Raw genomic sequence first — 14299 nt, forward strand, 5'->3', positions numbered from 1 at the left:
TCGTCTCTATATTTGTTAATTTACTAATAGCACCAGAACCAAACACTCATTTTCTTTTATGAATTTTATGTTATTTTTAATTAAATATATTGTAATTTTATTTCTAAATGCCCTTTCATAGTTTTTATTTATTTACTAATGTCACCTTATTAAACTGTTTACTTCAACTTGACTGTGTGTGACAAGTATCTGTGAAGTTGGTTTGGAAGTGAGAACCATTATGAAAAGTGCTATACAAATAAATATCATTTAATTTAAATTGAAAATCTTCCTTTTCTTCCTAATATTGCCATAAATCTAATTAAGGTAATAATAATAATAATAATGTATTTCATAGTGTATAATACCTTTAGTAGAAAGTCTTTTTTATAAAAACCCTGCTTGCTATTTTCCCATGGGTGTGTATATGAAACTGTACTCATATTTTACTGTTCTCTATTTTTATTGCACTGTTTTTATATTTTAGGAAGACGCCACTCACCCTATTTAGATTTATTTTGCAACAAGCCAACTGTCCCTTATTTTGTAAGCATGGAACCAGTAAGAAGTGGTTTGGTTTAAGATGTGTGGAGATGTTGTGCACTTACGTCTCTATAGCGACTGCGACACACACTTAACATTGCTTGTTAGAAAACAATGCCAATTCACTCGTACTACACAATGGCCTATGAAAGCTCCTCGCCTGTTTCTGACAGGACAGGTGATGCATTATTACTCATATGGACATCTACAGACCTGTGGAATGACAACAGAATATAATCATTCTCAGACAGTCCTGAGCCACACCTATATAATCAAGACTTCTCAAGTGAACTCAGACTCAGGTTTATTATTCAATTGTTTCATTGGTCTAATTAAAATAAGCAATGATACATATATAGTGTTTTATGATAATCAAACATTTATTTATTTAATATTTAAAAATTTATCAATTTTATTTATTGGAAGCAACTAAGTGCTAATATGTAAAATTTACCTGAAATGTGCAATTTAAGAAATTCAGGGTTCATGTTGCAATTGTCGAGTGTGAATTTGTTTGACGTTTTTCTACTTACATTTATATTTACATTTATTTATTTAGCAGACACTTTTATCCAAAGCGACTTACAAATAATGAAATACCACAAAGCGATTCATAATAAGAGGCAAATAACACAAGAAAGAAGTGTTCGTAATATAAAGTTTCATACAAGCTAGAACATGGAGTCATTATGTGAAAGCATATACTGTATATATATATATATATATATACACACATACATACATATACTGTAATGTAACATGCACCAGGGAAGGCAGGAAACGGGGAGTTCCGTGAAAATAGGCTTTAATGACTCTAAGGTTCCAATAAGCAAAGTTCTCAACACCAGTAGCAACATAACGCTAAGACTCGACAACACTAGACATCAAACTGAATGCTTATAAAGCGAACAAGGAGTAAACGAGATAACTAACATAAGACAGGTGAACAGGATGAACGATGATTAACTAATGACAGGAAACAGACCAAATAAGGACAAACAGGAACTAAACAGAAACCAAACCGTGACATATACACCCATATATACATATATATATATATATATACACACAGTGGGGGGGAAATTATTTGATCCCCTTCTGATTTTGTATGTTTCCCACTCACAAAGAAATGATCGGTCTATAATTTTAATGGTAGGTTTGTTTGAACATTGAGAGCCAGAACAAAAAATGAAGAAAAAAGCATTTCAAAAAAGTTATAAATTGATTTGTAAGTATGAATGAATTGAAAGCATTTGACCACTTCGCAAAACATGACTTCGTACTTGGTGGCAAAACCCTTCTTGGCAATCACAGAGGTCAGCTGTTTCTTGTAGTTGGCCACCAGGTTTGCACACATCTCAGGAGGGATTTTGTCCCACTTCTCTTTGCAGATTCTCTCCCAATCATTAAGGTTTCGAGGCTGACGTTTAGCAACTCGAACCTTCAGCTCCCTCCACAGACCGGATTAACGCCAGGATACTGGCTAGGCCACTCCAGGACCTTAATGTGCTTCTTCTTGAGTCACTCCTTTGCTGCCTTGACCGTGTGTTTTGGGTCATTGTCATGCTGGAATACCCATCCACGACCTATTTTCAATGCCCTGGCCCTGGCCCTGACGGTACATGGCCCCGTCCATCGTCCCTTTGATGTGGTGCAGTTATCTGTCCCCTTAGCAGAAAAAGGATTTCAGTCCTTCATAGCTTAGTGTGTTACCAATTGTTTTCTTGGTGATTATGGACCCAGCCTTGAGATCACTGACAAGATCCTCCCGTGTAGTTCTGGGCTGATTCCTCACCGTTCTCATGATCATTGAAACTCCACGAGGTGAGATCTTGCATGGAGCCCCAGTCCGAGGGAGACTGACAGTTATTTTGTGTTTCTTCCATTTGCGGATATTCACACCAACTGTTGGCACCTTCTCACCAAGCTGCTTAGCGATGGTGTTGTAGCCCATTCCATCCTTGTGTAGGTCTACAATCTTGTCCCTGACATCCTTGGACAGCTCTTTGGTCTTGGCCATGGTGGAGAGTTTGGAATCTGATTGATTGATTGCTTCTGTGGACAGGTGGCGTTTATACAGGTAACAAACTGAGATTAGGAGCACATCCCTTTAAGAGAGTGCTCCTAATCTCTGCTCCTTACCTGTATAAAAGACACCTGGAGGCCAGAAATCTTGCTGATTGATAGGGGATCAAATACTTATTTCACTCATTAAAATGCAAATCAATTCATAACTTTTTTTGAAAGTGTTTTTCTGGATTTTTTTGTTGTTATTCTGTCTCTCACTGTTCAAATAAACATACCATTAAAATTATTCTTTGTCAATGGGCAAACTTACAAAATCAGCAGGGGATCAAATAATTTTTTTCCCCACTGTATATAATTAGCATTATAGGTAGGGTAGAGTGGGGGGAAACGCCCCCTTAAGGATGGTGTCATTTTTTTCTGTCAAACAAAAGTTAAGTACAAAATTTACATTTTTATATATTATATTTTAATATATAACTTTGTAATTATATTATACATTTTTTATAATATATTTTGTTTAAGATACAGTTAAATGCTCACGTAAGAGATGCATTTTCAGCTGTCTATTTAATATTGTCAGGGACTTTGCATTGTTTTATATTTTTTATATTGTTTATATTTTCATATTTTAGTTAAATTTATAGCAATTTTGTGTCATTTTATTTGTTTTTGTTTCGATACAATGTACTTGTCAGACCATTGTCACTGAAGTATGTTGACATTTAAATCAGCTTTTTGTCTTATTTTTGGGAGCAGACATAAAACTTTTAATAATTTTCTTTGAAATACAGCATTGTATCTTGCTGTATTGTGTAAGACTGTATATTTAATTCATAGTTATCCACCCACTCCTGCTCTGGTTCTCAGGCTTATATAAGACATCAGGAATGCCATATTTAGGACCTCTTCTCTCTGTAATATTTTTTTTTTGGATGCATTGTTTTCTAAGAAATCAAAATAAACAGTGTACATTGTGTTATTGATTTCTGTTAGGCCTTTATTGCTCTGGATCAATGACCTGGAATAAGGAGCGCTTCGTTCCCATAAAATCACAAACCCAATAAATCTAAATAACTTCTTTGTCAATATTTCCAAAGGACATTCACTCCAAATATATTATCATTGATCTTTGAACTTGTCACATGATGCCACTTCTTTTGACCCACATTTATATGAGATATGAGAATTTTACGTCTACAAAGTACAGTGCATATAATTGCAAAGGGAACAGCGCCCCCATGTGACTGATATGAAAAGTCCTGAATGAAATAATACCACAGTGCATATTTTGGCAATAAATAAATAAATAAAAGTACTCACCCTCAGGCGATGGTGAGAAATTTAGCATTACATCACTTGCTCACCAGTGGATTCTCTGCAGTGAATGGGCGCCGTCAGAACAACTGAAGAGTCCAAACAGCTGATAAAAACATCACAATAATCCACAAGTAACCCACACTTTTCATTTCATTATTATTTTTGTAAATAGGTTGTTTAATGTATTTTATGTTTTTATTTTAACTTTCATTTTTTTCATATAATAATTTTTCATATATTTTTTTATGATTTTACTTGAACTATACTGTCACACTGCAGACAAACATCTGGCACACACATCAAACAGGCCTTTAGGTTTGCATAATCTAAGAAGATGGAAAAGAAGTGACAAATTTGTATTAATTTCATTTATTTTTCAAAAGGACCATACAATATAAAAGAAATATTTTATAAGGCAGTTGGTAAACCATTTCATAATTTTTGCTCTTAACCATATGATTAACTGGTGTGATGCAAACTCAACATTCACTTGGAATCGTAAATTAACAAGTGGAGACTTCCTAGGGTTGTTTATGTATGGCTTCAAGTATGGCAAAAACAAGCAGAGCACAGTGGAAGCAAAATTCTCCACCGCAGCTTGAGTGGTAGCTGCGTGTTTGGTGGAAATTGTGAGAGCACACGCACATGCACACACGCACGCGCGCACACACACACACACGCACACACACACACACACACGTGTGTCTCAGAGGTTAGCTATATCATCAGCACCTGACATAAAGTCTTGAGTTCAAAGTACACATTGATGTTAATTGTTCTACAACTGCTAACATCTAATACAGTTCAAAAATACTGTGATCAGAATATACACAAGCTTTTGTTGGACAATCTAATAATACTCAACGTTATAAAAAATTCAACACATCGTTTTTGTAGCGTGTACAAAAACACACTAGTATTAATCAACGATTATGACAATAAAAACGTTTTTGGCAACTTAAGAAAAGTTATTCCCTTTTTTGTTTCTTAAAACGTGATGCAGGTATGATATGAAATCAAAGAGATGCTAGAAACGTTATGATTTACTACAGGGACTGTGGAGTAAAATAAGCACTCTGATCACAAAGAATTGAGCTGGAAAGCACAGGTGTTCATATAAGGCTAGATTCAACAACCAGCTCGGAACTTATATATAATGCAATGCATGCAAGTAGGAAAAAGCAAATACTGATCTTGGCATGTTCCATAGACCAACTCTGATTATGTTTTAAAAAGAAGCAGATGAAGAAGAGAGTGTAAAGTAAGAATCCTATGAACTCGAGGTTGATCACCTTCTTAAAGGGACAGTTCACACAAAAATGAAAATTCTGTCATCATTTATTCAACATCATCCTAATGTGTCTGACTTTCTTTCCTCTGTGTGACACAAAAGAAAACATGAAATGTTGTTTGGACTTCAAAATATCTTCTTTTATGTTCCAGTCATACAGGTTTGGTGGCTGAGTAAGCGATGACATAACTTACAGTTTTGGGTGTACTATCCCTTTAAGTAAAACAAAAAACAACTCCAGAGTAGCATCACATACCACTGTAATAACATGACTGTAAAGATTTAGTCATGCAGTTACATGTACTGTTTGTTCTGTTTTTTGTTTGTTCTGACTTTACATGAGGACAGGTATGAGAATGTGAAGTACATGAAGTGGACGAGTAAAGAGATGTTTCCTTTGATAATAGCTAAAATGTCTGTGCTTAATGCCTACTGAGGTCAACAATAACATTTTCTCATCACCATTCTGTTAACATCGATCCAAGGTGCTTATCTTCACTGCAAGAAATCCAAATGGGACTGTAATGTTTGATCGTTTAAAAAAAAAAAAAAAAAAAAAAAGTTGATTGACTGGACATCCTCCACAGTTTGGCAGTGTGGGCAGAAACCAGACCACGAGGGGTTGTGCCAGCCAGTCCCTCCGTCAACCCTGCCTCGGTGCTGAAGTTTACACAGTCTTCCTGGCCGTGAGCACTCTGACGATGGAGCCCACACCACCAGCTGAGAGAGCCTATACAGACAGAGAACCACAGAATTTGGGTTTGCAATGGTCCTATTTGACACCATTCCAAGATATCCTATATCCTAAAGATTTTCATCATTACGTGAACTATTCCTTTAAAGAAATGTATTTACCTTTTCATGCCACTGCAGTAGGATGGCGCTGCTGTTGTCTGAGGGTCTTTCAAACCCTCTGTAGATGTATTTCATCAGGAGATCGACTCCAGTCTTATCCAGAGACTGAACAGCCTTTTCTATATCACTAGTCTTGAAAGAGCTCAGCACTTTCAACACAAGGCCTTCAGCCCGTTCCTGCAAACACACACACACATGTTGGTTTTTGTGGTTTATGGGGACTCTCCATAGCCGTAATGGTTTTTATACTGAACAAACTGTGTGTGCTATTGCCCTACACCTAAACTTAGCTCTCACAGGAGACTTTAGATTTTCAAAAAAACACAATTTAGTATGTTTTTTAAGCCTTTTGAATTACGGGGACATAGGCAGTGTCCTCATAAACCACCTTCATATTATAATACCTCCGTCATACCCATGTCATTATACAAATTTGTGTCCTCATAAACCACATAAACACACACACACACACACACAATGAACTACCCTTGAAAACATTTAATGATTCCATTCATTTGAGATGTTATACACTTTTTATACACTTCCAATCCTATATAGTCATCTAAATAAGTGAATTTTAACTAAACATACAAATGCTAAATGTGATTTTTACACAAACATTATACTTATTTTATGAATTGCACTTCTTTTAGGTTTTTTTTTTTGTGCTAAATTAGTTGTTTTTAGCTTTTAAACCAAAACCAAAAAAAAAAAAAAGTTAAAACTTCAAGCTTTTAAATGTAATTCAAACTAGGGGTGGGCGATATGGGAAAAATATCATATCACGATTTTTTATAGAAATATCACGATTCACGATTTTTATCACGATTCTTTGTTAGTTTTACTATTTTGGTTTTACAAGTTGTCTGAGCATTACAGCCAAACTAGAAAGACAAAGATGCATGGCAGATATTTAGGCCAAAGTGGGTGAAGATAAAAAATCTTTGTCATTATTTTATTTTTCTTATTAAAAAATAAGAACAAAGATACACATTACAAATACACATAATATACAAATAAAACAAACAGTGCTTTATTTCCAGGTACAATAGGTGTATTTAGCAGAGCATTCAATGAAATTGAATGAACAAATATAAAAATAAAACACTAGATAGACTGATTCCTAAAGCAACTGTATTAAAGTTTTTCAGTCAAGAATAGTGAGTGATTTTTCTCTTTTGCGCTTTGTTGTTTTGTTAACGTTAAATGAATAGTTCCCCCACAAATTAATATTCTGTCATCTGTCTGTCAATTCTGTCATAATGTTGTATTTTTATATCATCATTTACTCAAAAGTTGTTTTAAACCGGAATGCGTTTCTTTCTTCTGCTGAACATTTATAAATGCTATTTTGAAGAAGGTGGAAAACCAAACAGTTGCTGGTCCTCAGTGACTTCCATAGGATTTTTCTTTCCTACTATCAAAGTCAATGTGGACCAGCAACTGTTTGGTTTTCCACTGAGTAAATAATGACAGAAATTAAATTTTAGGGTGAACTATCCCTTTAATGACAGTCGACAGCACGTTTAGTGTCCTGTTCCTTTAAGAGCTGCACGCATCTAATATACAGGCACGCATCCGTTTCTCTCTTAACTATTTACTTTCATTTTAGAGATAACCAACTCAGTCTGTATGTAAACCTTGTGTGTTTTGACAGTATTAGCGCAAAATATAACTTAGTTGAGTAATCAGGCGCTGTTAGACAGGCGTTTTAGTGCGCGTGCTTCAGGTGAATCCGCTCAGAACATGCGCACGTCAGACCAGCGCGTGAATTAAACATTTAACCAGCAAGGCTTGTATGCAAATAATGTACTTTTGCGATCGCGAATAAGTGCAGTGTCCTGTCTGAGTAACTCTACTGCTGTATGTCGTGTTGTACAGTATATAGAGACGGAGGCGCCAGAACTGTATTTGACAATGTGTGCTGTAGCGCGATACTACGATATTTCTTAAAAAGCAGATCGTGGAGACATTTTTATCGTCCACGATCAAAAATCGTCATATCGCACACCCCTAATTCAAACTTTCTTTTAAAGTGAACTTAAAGTGAAGTGAAGTGACATACTGCCAAGTATGGTGACCCATACTCGGAATTCGTGCTCTGCATTTAACCCATCCATCGTGCACACACACAGCAGTGAACACACACACACCGTGAACACACACCCGGAGCAGTGGGCAGCCATTTATGCTGCGGCGCCCGGGGAGCAGTTGGGGGTTCGGTGCCTTGCTCAAGGGCACCTCAGTCGTGGTATTGAGGGTGGAGAGAGCGCTGGACATTCACTCCCCCCACCTACAATCCCTGCCGGCCCAAGACTCGAACCCGCAACCTTTGGATTACGAGTCCGACTCTCTAACCATTAGGCCACGACTTCCCTTTTTAAAGTTTTTAAAGTTTGTCTATAAACTTTTTTTTTTATCTAGTTATTGTTTAGGCCGTTTCCTGTTGTAAAGTATTGGTCAACTTATGTTGTTTTTATGTTGTTGGTGCTACATAAATAAAATTGCCATGACATAATATTGTATCCATGTCATTTTACCCTGTGTAATACTTATTTTCAAAGACTTAAAAAAATATATATTTATGTTATTTGTTAATTGTGAAGAAATTATGTGCCTTATGCTTACACTGTAACTGTCAATGAAACGGTCCAAAGCACTAACAAAATTTAAGATTTTTATTCATTTCCATGATTTTTCAAGGGGCTAGGGGACCTCAGCAAATATTTAAAAGGGGCCTCAAGATGACATAAAATTATTTAAAATAAAACAAAACAAGCATAAACCAAAAAAGGAAAACAAATTTTTTGTCAATTCACTCCATCAACAACTGCGTTTTTTGTTTTCTTTGAAGAACCAGTAATAATCCCACATTTTTGGAAAACATAACGAAGTAGATATTTTTCTAGAAAAATCATTGTGAAAATACAGTTATAGTTTATAATTAAACCAAGCTCTAAAATATTTTATCAGGTAGCAAATGCAATTAATAAAACTTTTATCATTAATCCCTATCCTGTAAATCCTGAACTAAAGGAAAAGTCACGGGGCCTTTGAATATTGTTGGGGGCAATGGAGGGACCTTCGAGGCAAGGTTGAGAACCACTGGCAGAAGATGATCATGCTAAAAGCTTTAACTCACCTTCATATTCTGGTTCTTGGTGTTGATGGGTGGGTTCTTCAGTACTGCCTGCAGAGCTCCCATCAGGTTCCCTGTATCATGCGCTCAGGAAAATCACATCTAGCACGAATAACATTCATTCTTCAATTAAAACTATACTTAAACTATTAAAAGTTGCCGGAAAGTACATATTAGAAGGTGTGAAGAATTAAAAAGGACCCGTGCAACCGGAAGTCGGTGGCATCCGGAAGTGTTTCTACAGCAACCTCATTCTAAGTAATTGCCACATCTATAAAATACAGCTTCACGTGTTGCACTTTAAACATTACAGCTGTAATTCAGCGGTTTTAAAAGAACCCAAAGAGGGGGATCCGCAGTGCAAACTTGTACTGACAATGTGAAATGTGCATATCCTCAATGAATGAAGTGACTGACTACCACACCCATGTCTGGACGACAGGACAGAAATAATCTTATAGCAATTCAACACCAACATATCAAGCGCTTTCAGAAGACGACTAATCAAAATGCTACACTGAAAGTAATTAGGAAATCTATGGAAAGTAACAGCAAAAGTGGGACTGAAAGGATATGATCTGATGAGAGAATCCACCTCAGCCTCATCCGGACCTAGCTGATTCTCTCCGCCGTCCTCCTCGTCGACAAACTTGTTTTCGTCGTACTCATCCACATCAACTTTTCTGAATCGATCAGACACTGTGTTCTTCGACATGGCTGGTGTAATCAATCAGAAGATGTCAGTTTATACAGATTAGTCCCAGCACTTACAGGAAGAAGCTCGGTGCTTGTTGACTTCCGCATAGAAAGCCCCATAGTGTCACGTGTCATCTCATGTCAACTCTAGGTGGCACCCAATCGATCCTTTTAAGAATTTGTTTTTAGTTTAGTTTAATTTTATTTTTTATTAGTTTTTGCAATTCAATGAACTTTGACTCCGAACAGCAGCAAGTGAGAAAATGAATTAATTTATATGTTGGTGTTGAATTGCTATAAGAAGATTATTTATTAAGTATATATATATATATATATATATATATATATATATATATATATACTTGTGCTCACATCAGTGAGTGGGATGAACTCTAAAAGTGCTGTTCTTTTTACAAAAATAAAAAACATTTTATTTATAAAAAAAAAAGCTTTAGCAGCAACACTAATATTAACAATAAGCAAAATAAATGTAGAATGTCTAATGTTTTCAAATGGAAAAAATAAATAAAGGACAGGAGTCATATCAAAACTACAGTTTTAGTAGGTTTATAAGCTGTTTAATAAGCCTGTAGAGTCAAGAATAATTCACTGGATAATGTTAATTCACTGAATAATATTCTCTGGAATATAACAAACAAAACATTGTATTTTATTATATTTCTCAACTGGAATGTTATATCAGAATTATTAATAATGTTTTTGTCCTTCTAGATTATGAAATTCCTGCTGACAGTGCCCTCCATAAGTATTGGAACAGTAAAGACAAAATTGCTCCGTTGGCTGTGGAGTCAAGACATTTGCAAATATGATTAAAAGATGAATACGAGACAAAACTACAGAATGTCACATTTTATTATTATCCGTTTCAACACATACATGTTTTACCAAATAACAAGAACAGCACTTTTAGAGTTCATCCCACTCATGTGAGCATAAGTATTGGGACAGTTGAACATAAGGCATATAAAAGATTAAAAGCTATTATTGTCTTTTTTTACAGTCTATGGTCAGACCTATGTCGTCTGTGTCTTGTGTTCCTGCCTCATGTTTCCATATATGGTTTGTTTCCTGTCCTTGTTTAATGTGATCATTAGTGTATTCTGTTCAGCTGTGTTTTAGTCATTAAAGGGGGGGGGGGGGGGGGGGGGTACAATGCTGTTTCATGCATTCAGAGTTGTTTACAAGTACAAATTTCGGAGAGTTTTTTTCGATCGTGGTTCTTGCTGACGTAAACAACGGTGAAACTCCTTATATGGGCATTTCTCCCGGAAGAACGCGCCCGTGCACGTATCGACCAGAGCAAGAGCGAGAGCGCGCCTATTAATGTGTTTCATTCGGCAGCACTGCACAGGACTCCCTCGGGAAGAATGTTTCTAAAGAAGTGTGTTTTTGGTTGTAAGGGAAAGATAACCTTGTTCAGCTTCCCAAAAGAACCCACCGTTACGTGAACAGTGGATATAGTTTGTTTTTCCAGGGCAGCAATGGAGTTTCTCAAGTGTTTTGTTGATGAACGTTTTATAAACAAGGCCCAGGTCGATGCTGGATTGCACATCGTTTAATACTGAAAGATGGAGCAGTCCCAGCTATAAAATGATTGTAAAATGATTGTAAAATGATAAGTGAAACGGCATCAAATAGCTGCTCGTCACTCTTTAGCTCCGCCCACATGGCACGCCTCCAGGAGCTCGGCTTTTTCCGGAGAGAATCGTAAAGCTGTATCTGTCTTTTATTAAGATGCGCAGGGAAAGCCAACCCGCCGTTCGCGGGAGATTGACACCACCGTCCACGGCTCTCCCAAGCCTGCAGTTAATGTGGCAAGCCCGCCTGGAGTGCAGGTGGCAAGCCCCCCGGCCCACCGCTGACTCAAGCCTGCCAGCCTGCTGCGGACTCCAGTTCCCTAGTTCCGCCCAGGAGTGCCGTTTTAAGTCTTGTTGTGCCCACAGGAACAGTTTTAATCTAGTCTTGTCATATTGGTCGGTCTTGTCCACGGAGACTCTTCTTGTGGTGGCTATGGAGGCCATTCCCAGCCGACCAGCCTCTCCTGTCGCTGAGGTGGTAGCGGTTGCTGAGGGACCCTGTGAGGGCCCCTGACTCCTTGTCATGCCCAGAAGAAGCCTCAGCTTCCAAGCTAGCCCAGGAGAGCTTCCTGTTCCTGTGGGCTGTCCTGTTCCTGTGTGTTTAGCCTTGTGTAGGCTGTCCTGTTGCTGTCTGTCTAGGTACGGAGGGCTCCTGATACCCCCTAGCTGCCCCATGGAAAAAATTTTTTTTGGGGGGGGGGGGGGGGGGGTAGAAGGGTAGAAGGCCAGGCTGAGGGACGAGCTTCCTGCACCACCATGGCCTCCGTTCTGGAGGTCCCCGTCCTGTGGTCCTGTCCGTGTGTGTCCTGAGAGTCCTCCAGAGCGCCCATCCCCCCTCTCCCGGTGGAACTGTTAAGGCGCGGGACACGCCTTCCGGGAGGGGGGAGTTATGTCAGACCTCTGTCGTGTGTGTCTTGTGTTCCCTCCTCATATTTCCATATTTGGTTTGTTTCCTGTCCTTGTTTAATGTGATCATTAGTTTATTCTGTTCAGCTGTGTTTTAGTCATTAACCTGTGTATAGACCATTTCAAGGACGTAAACAATAACAAAGGCGTTGGAACTAGGGATGCATCAATCCGATACTCAGGATCGGTATCGGCTCCGATACATTTTCTGCGGATCGGGTATCGGTTAGACGACACCGATCCAAATCCGATATTGTGCTTATACTATTCTGTGTTATTATTAAGCCCCACGAAAGGCACAAAAACATAAATCACCATAAAGTTTTCGTGCACTATATTTCAAGTGTTCTGAAGCTGTTCCATACTTTAATCTGAGGTACAGATGAATATTTAAGTTGTTAAATTCAAGTTCAGGTAAAGTCTTCTCTCCACCGCGGCTGTCTGTCATCCTCCATTCAGCAATCAAACTGCACGTCGCGTTCGGTTACTACAGTCAAACTCTCTTCAAGAGCGCACAGTTACTGAGGTTTAAAACTGTTAAAAGAACAGGATCAATAAACTAACGCACAGATTTAATACGCTATGCATCAATATCTTTTCCTTTTGTACTTTGAACTTTTCTGTGCGGACTCGGAGGGATGCGCAGCCTGCGCGCTGTGACTCCACTCTGTATTGGAGGAACATCCGAGGGAAAGCAAAAATGTAGAGAAAAAAGGGAACTGCAAATGATCCCAAGTATACAGCCTCATCTGTAAAGCATGGTGGAGGTGGTGTCATGGCATGGGCATGCATGGCTGTCTCTGGAACAGGCTCTCTCAACTTTATTGATGACTTAATGTATGATCACAGTAGCAGAATGAATTTGGAATCTTGCCTACCAAGAAAATGCCACCAGATTGATTGGGAAGTGCTTCATATTGCATCAGGACAATGACCCAAAACACCCAGCCAGTTCAGTCAAGGAATTTATAAGGGCAAATAAATGGAAAGTCTTAGATTGCCCAATTCAGTCTCCAGATTTAAATCTGATAGAACATGAATTTCACCAGCTGAAGAGGAGAGTAAAGGCAGAAACTCCCCAAAACAAGCAACAATTGAAATTGGCTGCATTAAAGGCTGGGAAAAGTATTTCAAAGGATGAGACCAAGAGTCTGGTGATGTCTATGGGTCACAGACTCACTGCTGTTATCTGCCTTATGTTCAACTGTCCCAATACTTATGCTCACATCAATGAGTGGGATAAAACATGTATGTGTTGAAACGGCTAATAATAAAATGTGGCATTCTGTAGTTTTGTCTCATATTCATCTTTTAATCATATTTGCAAATGTCTTGACTCCACAGCCAACAGAGCAATTTTGTCTTTACTGTTCCAATACTTATGGAGGGCACTGTGTATATATATATATATATATATATATATATATGTGTGTGTGTGTGTGTGTGTAGATATAGCAGTTCATACTAATTCATTGTAGATTTGTACACTGTAAGAAATTATATGATCAAAAATATTTTTTTACATTAGCTTGGTATACTTGATTTCTTAAGCTTTGCTAGAATTTGGATGTTGAACATAATTTAAGTTAAAATGACTTGTTCAACCAAATGAGAAAAAAAAATCAGTTTAGCAATTCTTAACGATTTGGGTTGGGATATTGTTTTTACCACTATGAAGCCATTAAATTTAATAGGCCTACTCCCTAACCTTTTTTATTTGACTTGTTTTGACCAGTGAATTTAATGTAGTTATCTCTTTTTATCCCCATCCTGTTTTCCAGCACTGCATGATGATAATGATGTGTTACTGACGTATTATTCTTAAGTCATACTACATGAGCTAATAGTGAGTACCCGGGTGAGTCTTTGTTTTTTACAGTCTATGGTCTTTGCACAAGACCTGATTGTCCTGTTCTCATACTGACATTTCTCCAGCAGATGGTGATG

At 37.6% G+C, this 14299-nt stretch overlaps 1 protein-coding gene across 1 annotated transcript; it reads right to left on the reverse strand.

Moving 5' to 3' along the window:
• Positions 1-4242: 4242 nt before the first annotated feature.
• On the reverse strand, positions 4243-9943 carry LOC306845514 (actin-related protein 2/3 complex subunit 5-A-like). The gene is made up of 4 exons (XM_079378369.1): positions 9727-9943; positions 9156-9227; positions 6014-6190; positions 4243-5888 (listed from the first exon to the last, which is right to left on the reverse strand). Exons 1-4 carry the CDS (start codon positions 9865-9867, stop codon positions 5826-5828), a joined length of 453 nt encoding a protein of 150 aa, XP_079234495.1. The 5' UTR covers positions 9868-9943; the 3' UTR covers positions 4243-5825.
• Positions 9944-14299: the final 4356 nt, after the last annotated feature.

This window comes from Barbus barbus (genome assembly GCF_936440315.1).
Source record: "Barbus barbus genome assembly, chromosome: 26".
Classification (NCBI taxonomy): Eukaryota; Metazoa; Chordata; class Actinopteri; order Cypriniformes; family Cyprinidae; genus Barbus; species Barbus barbus.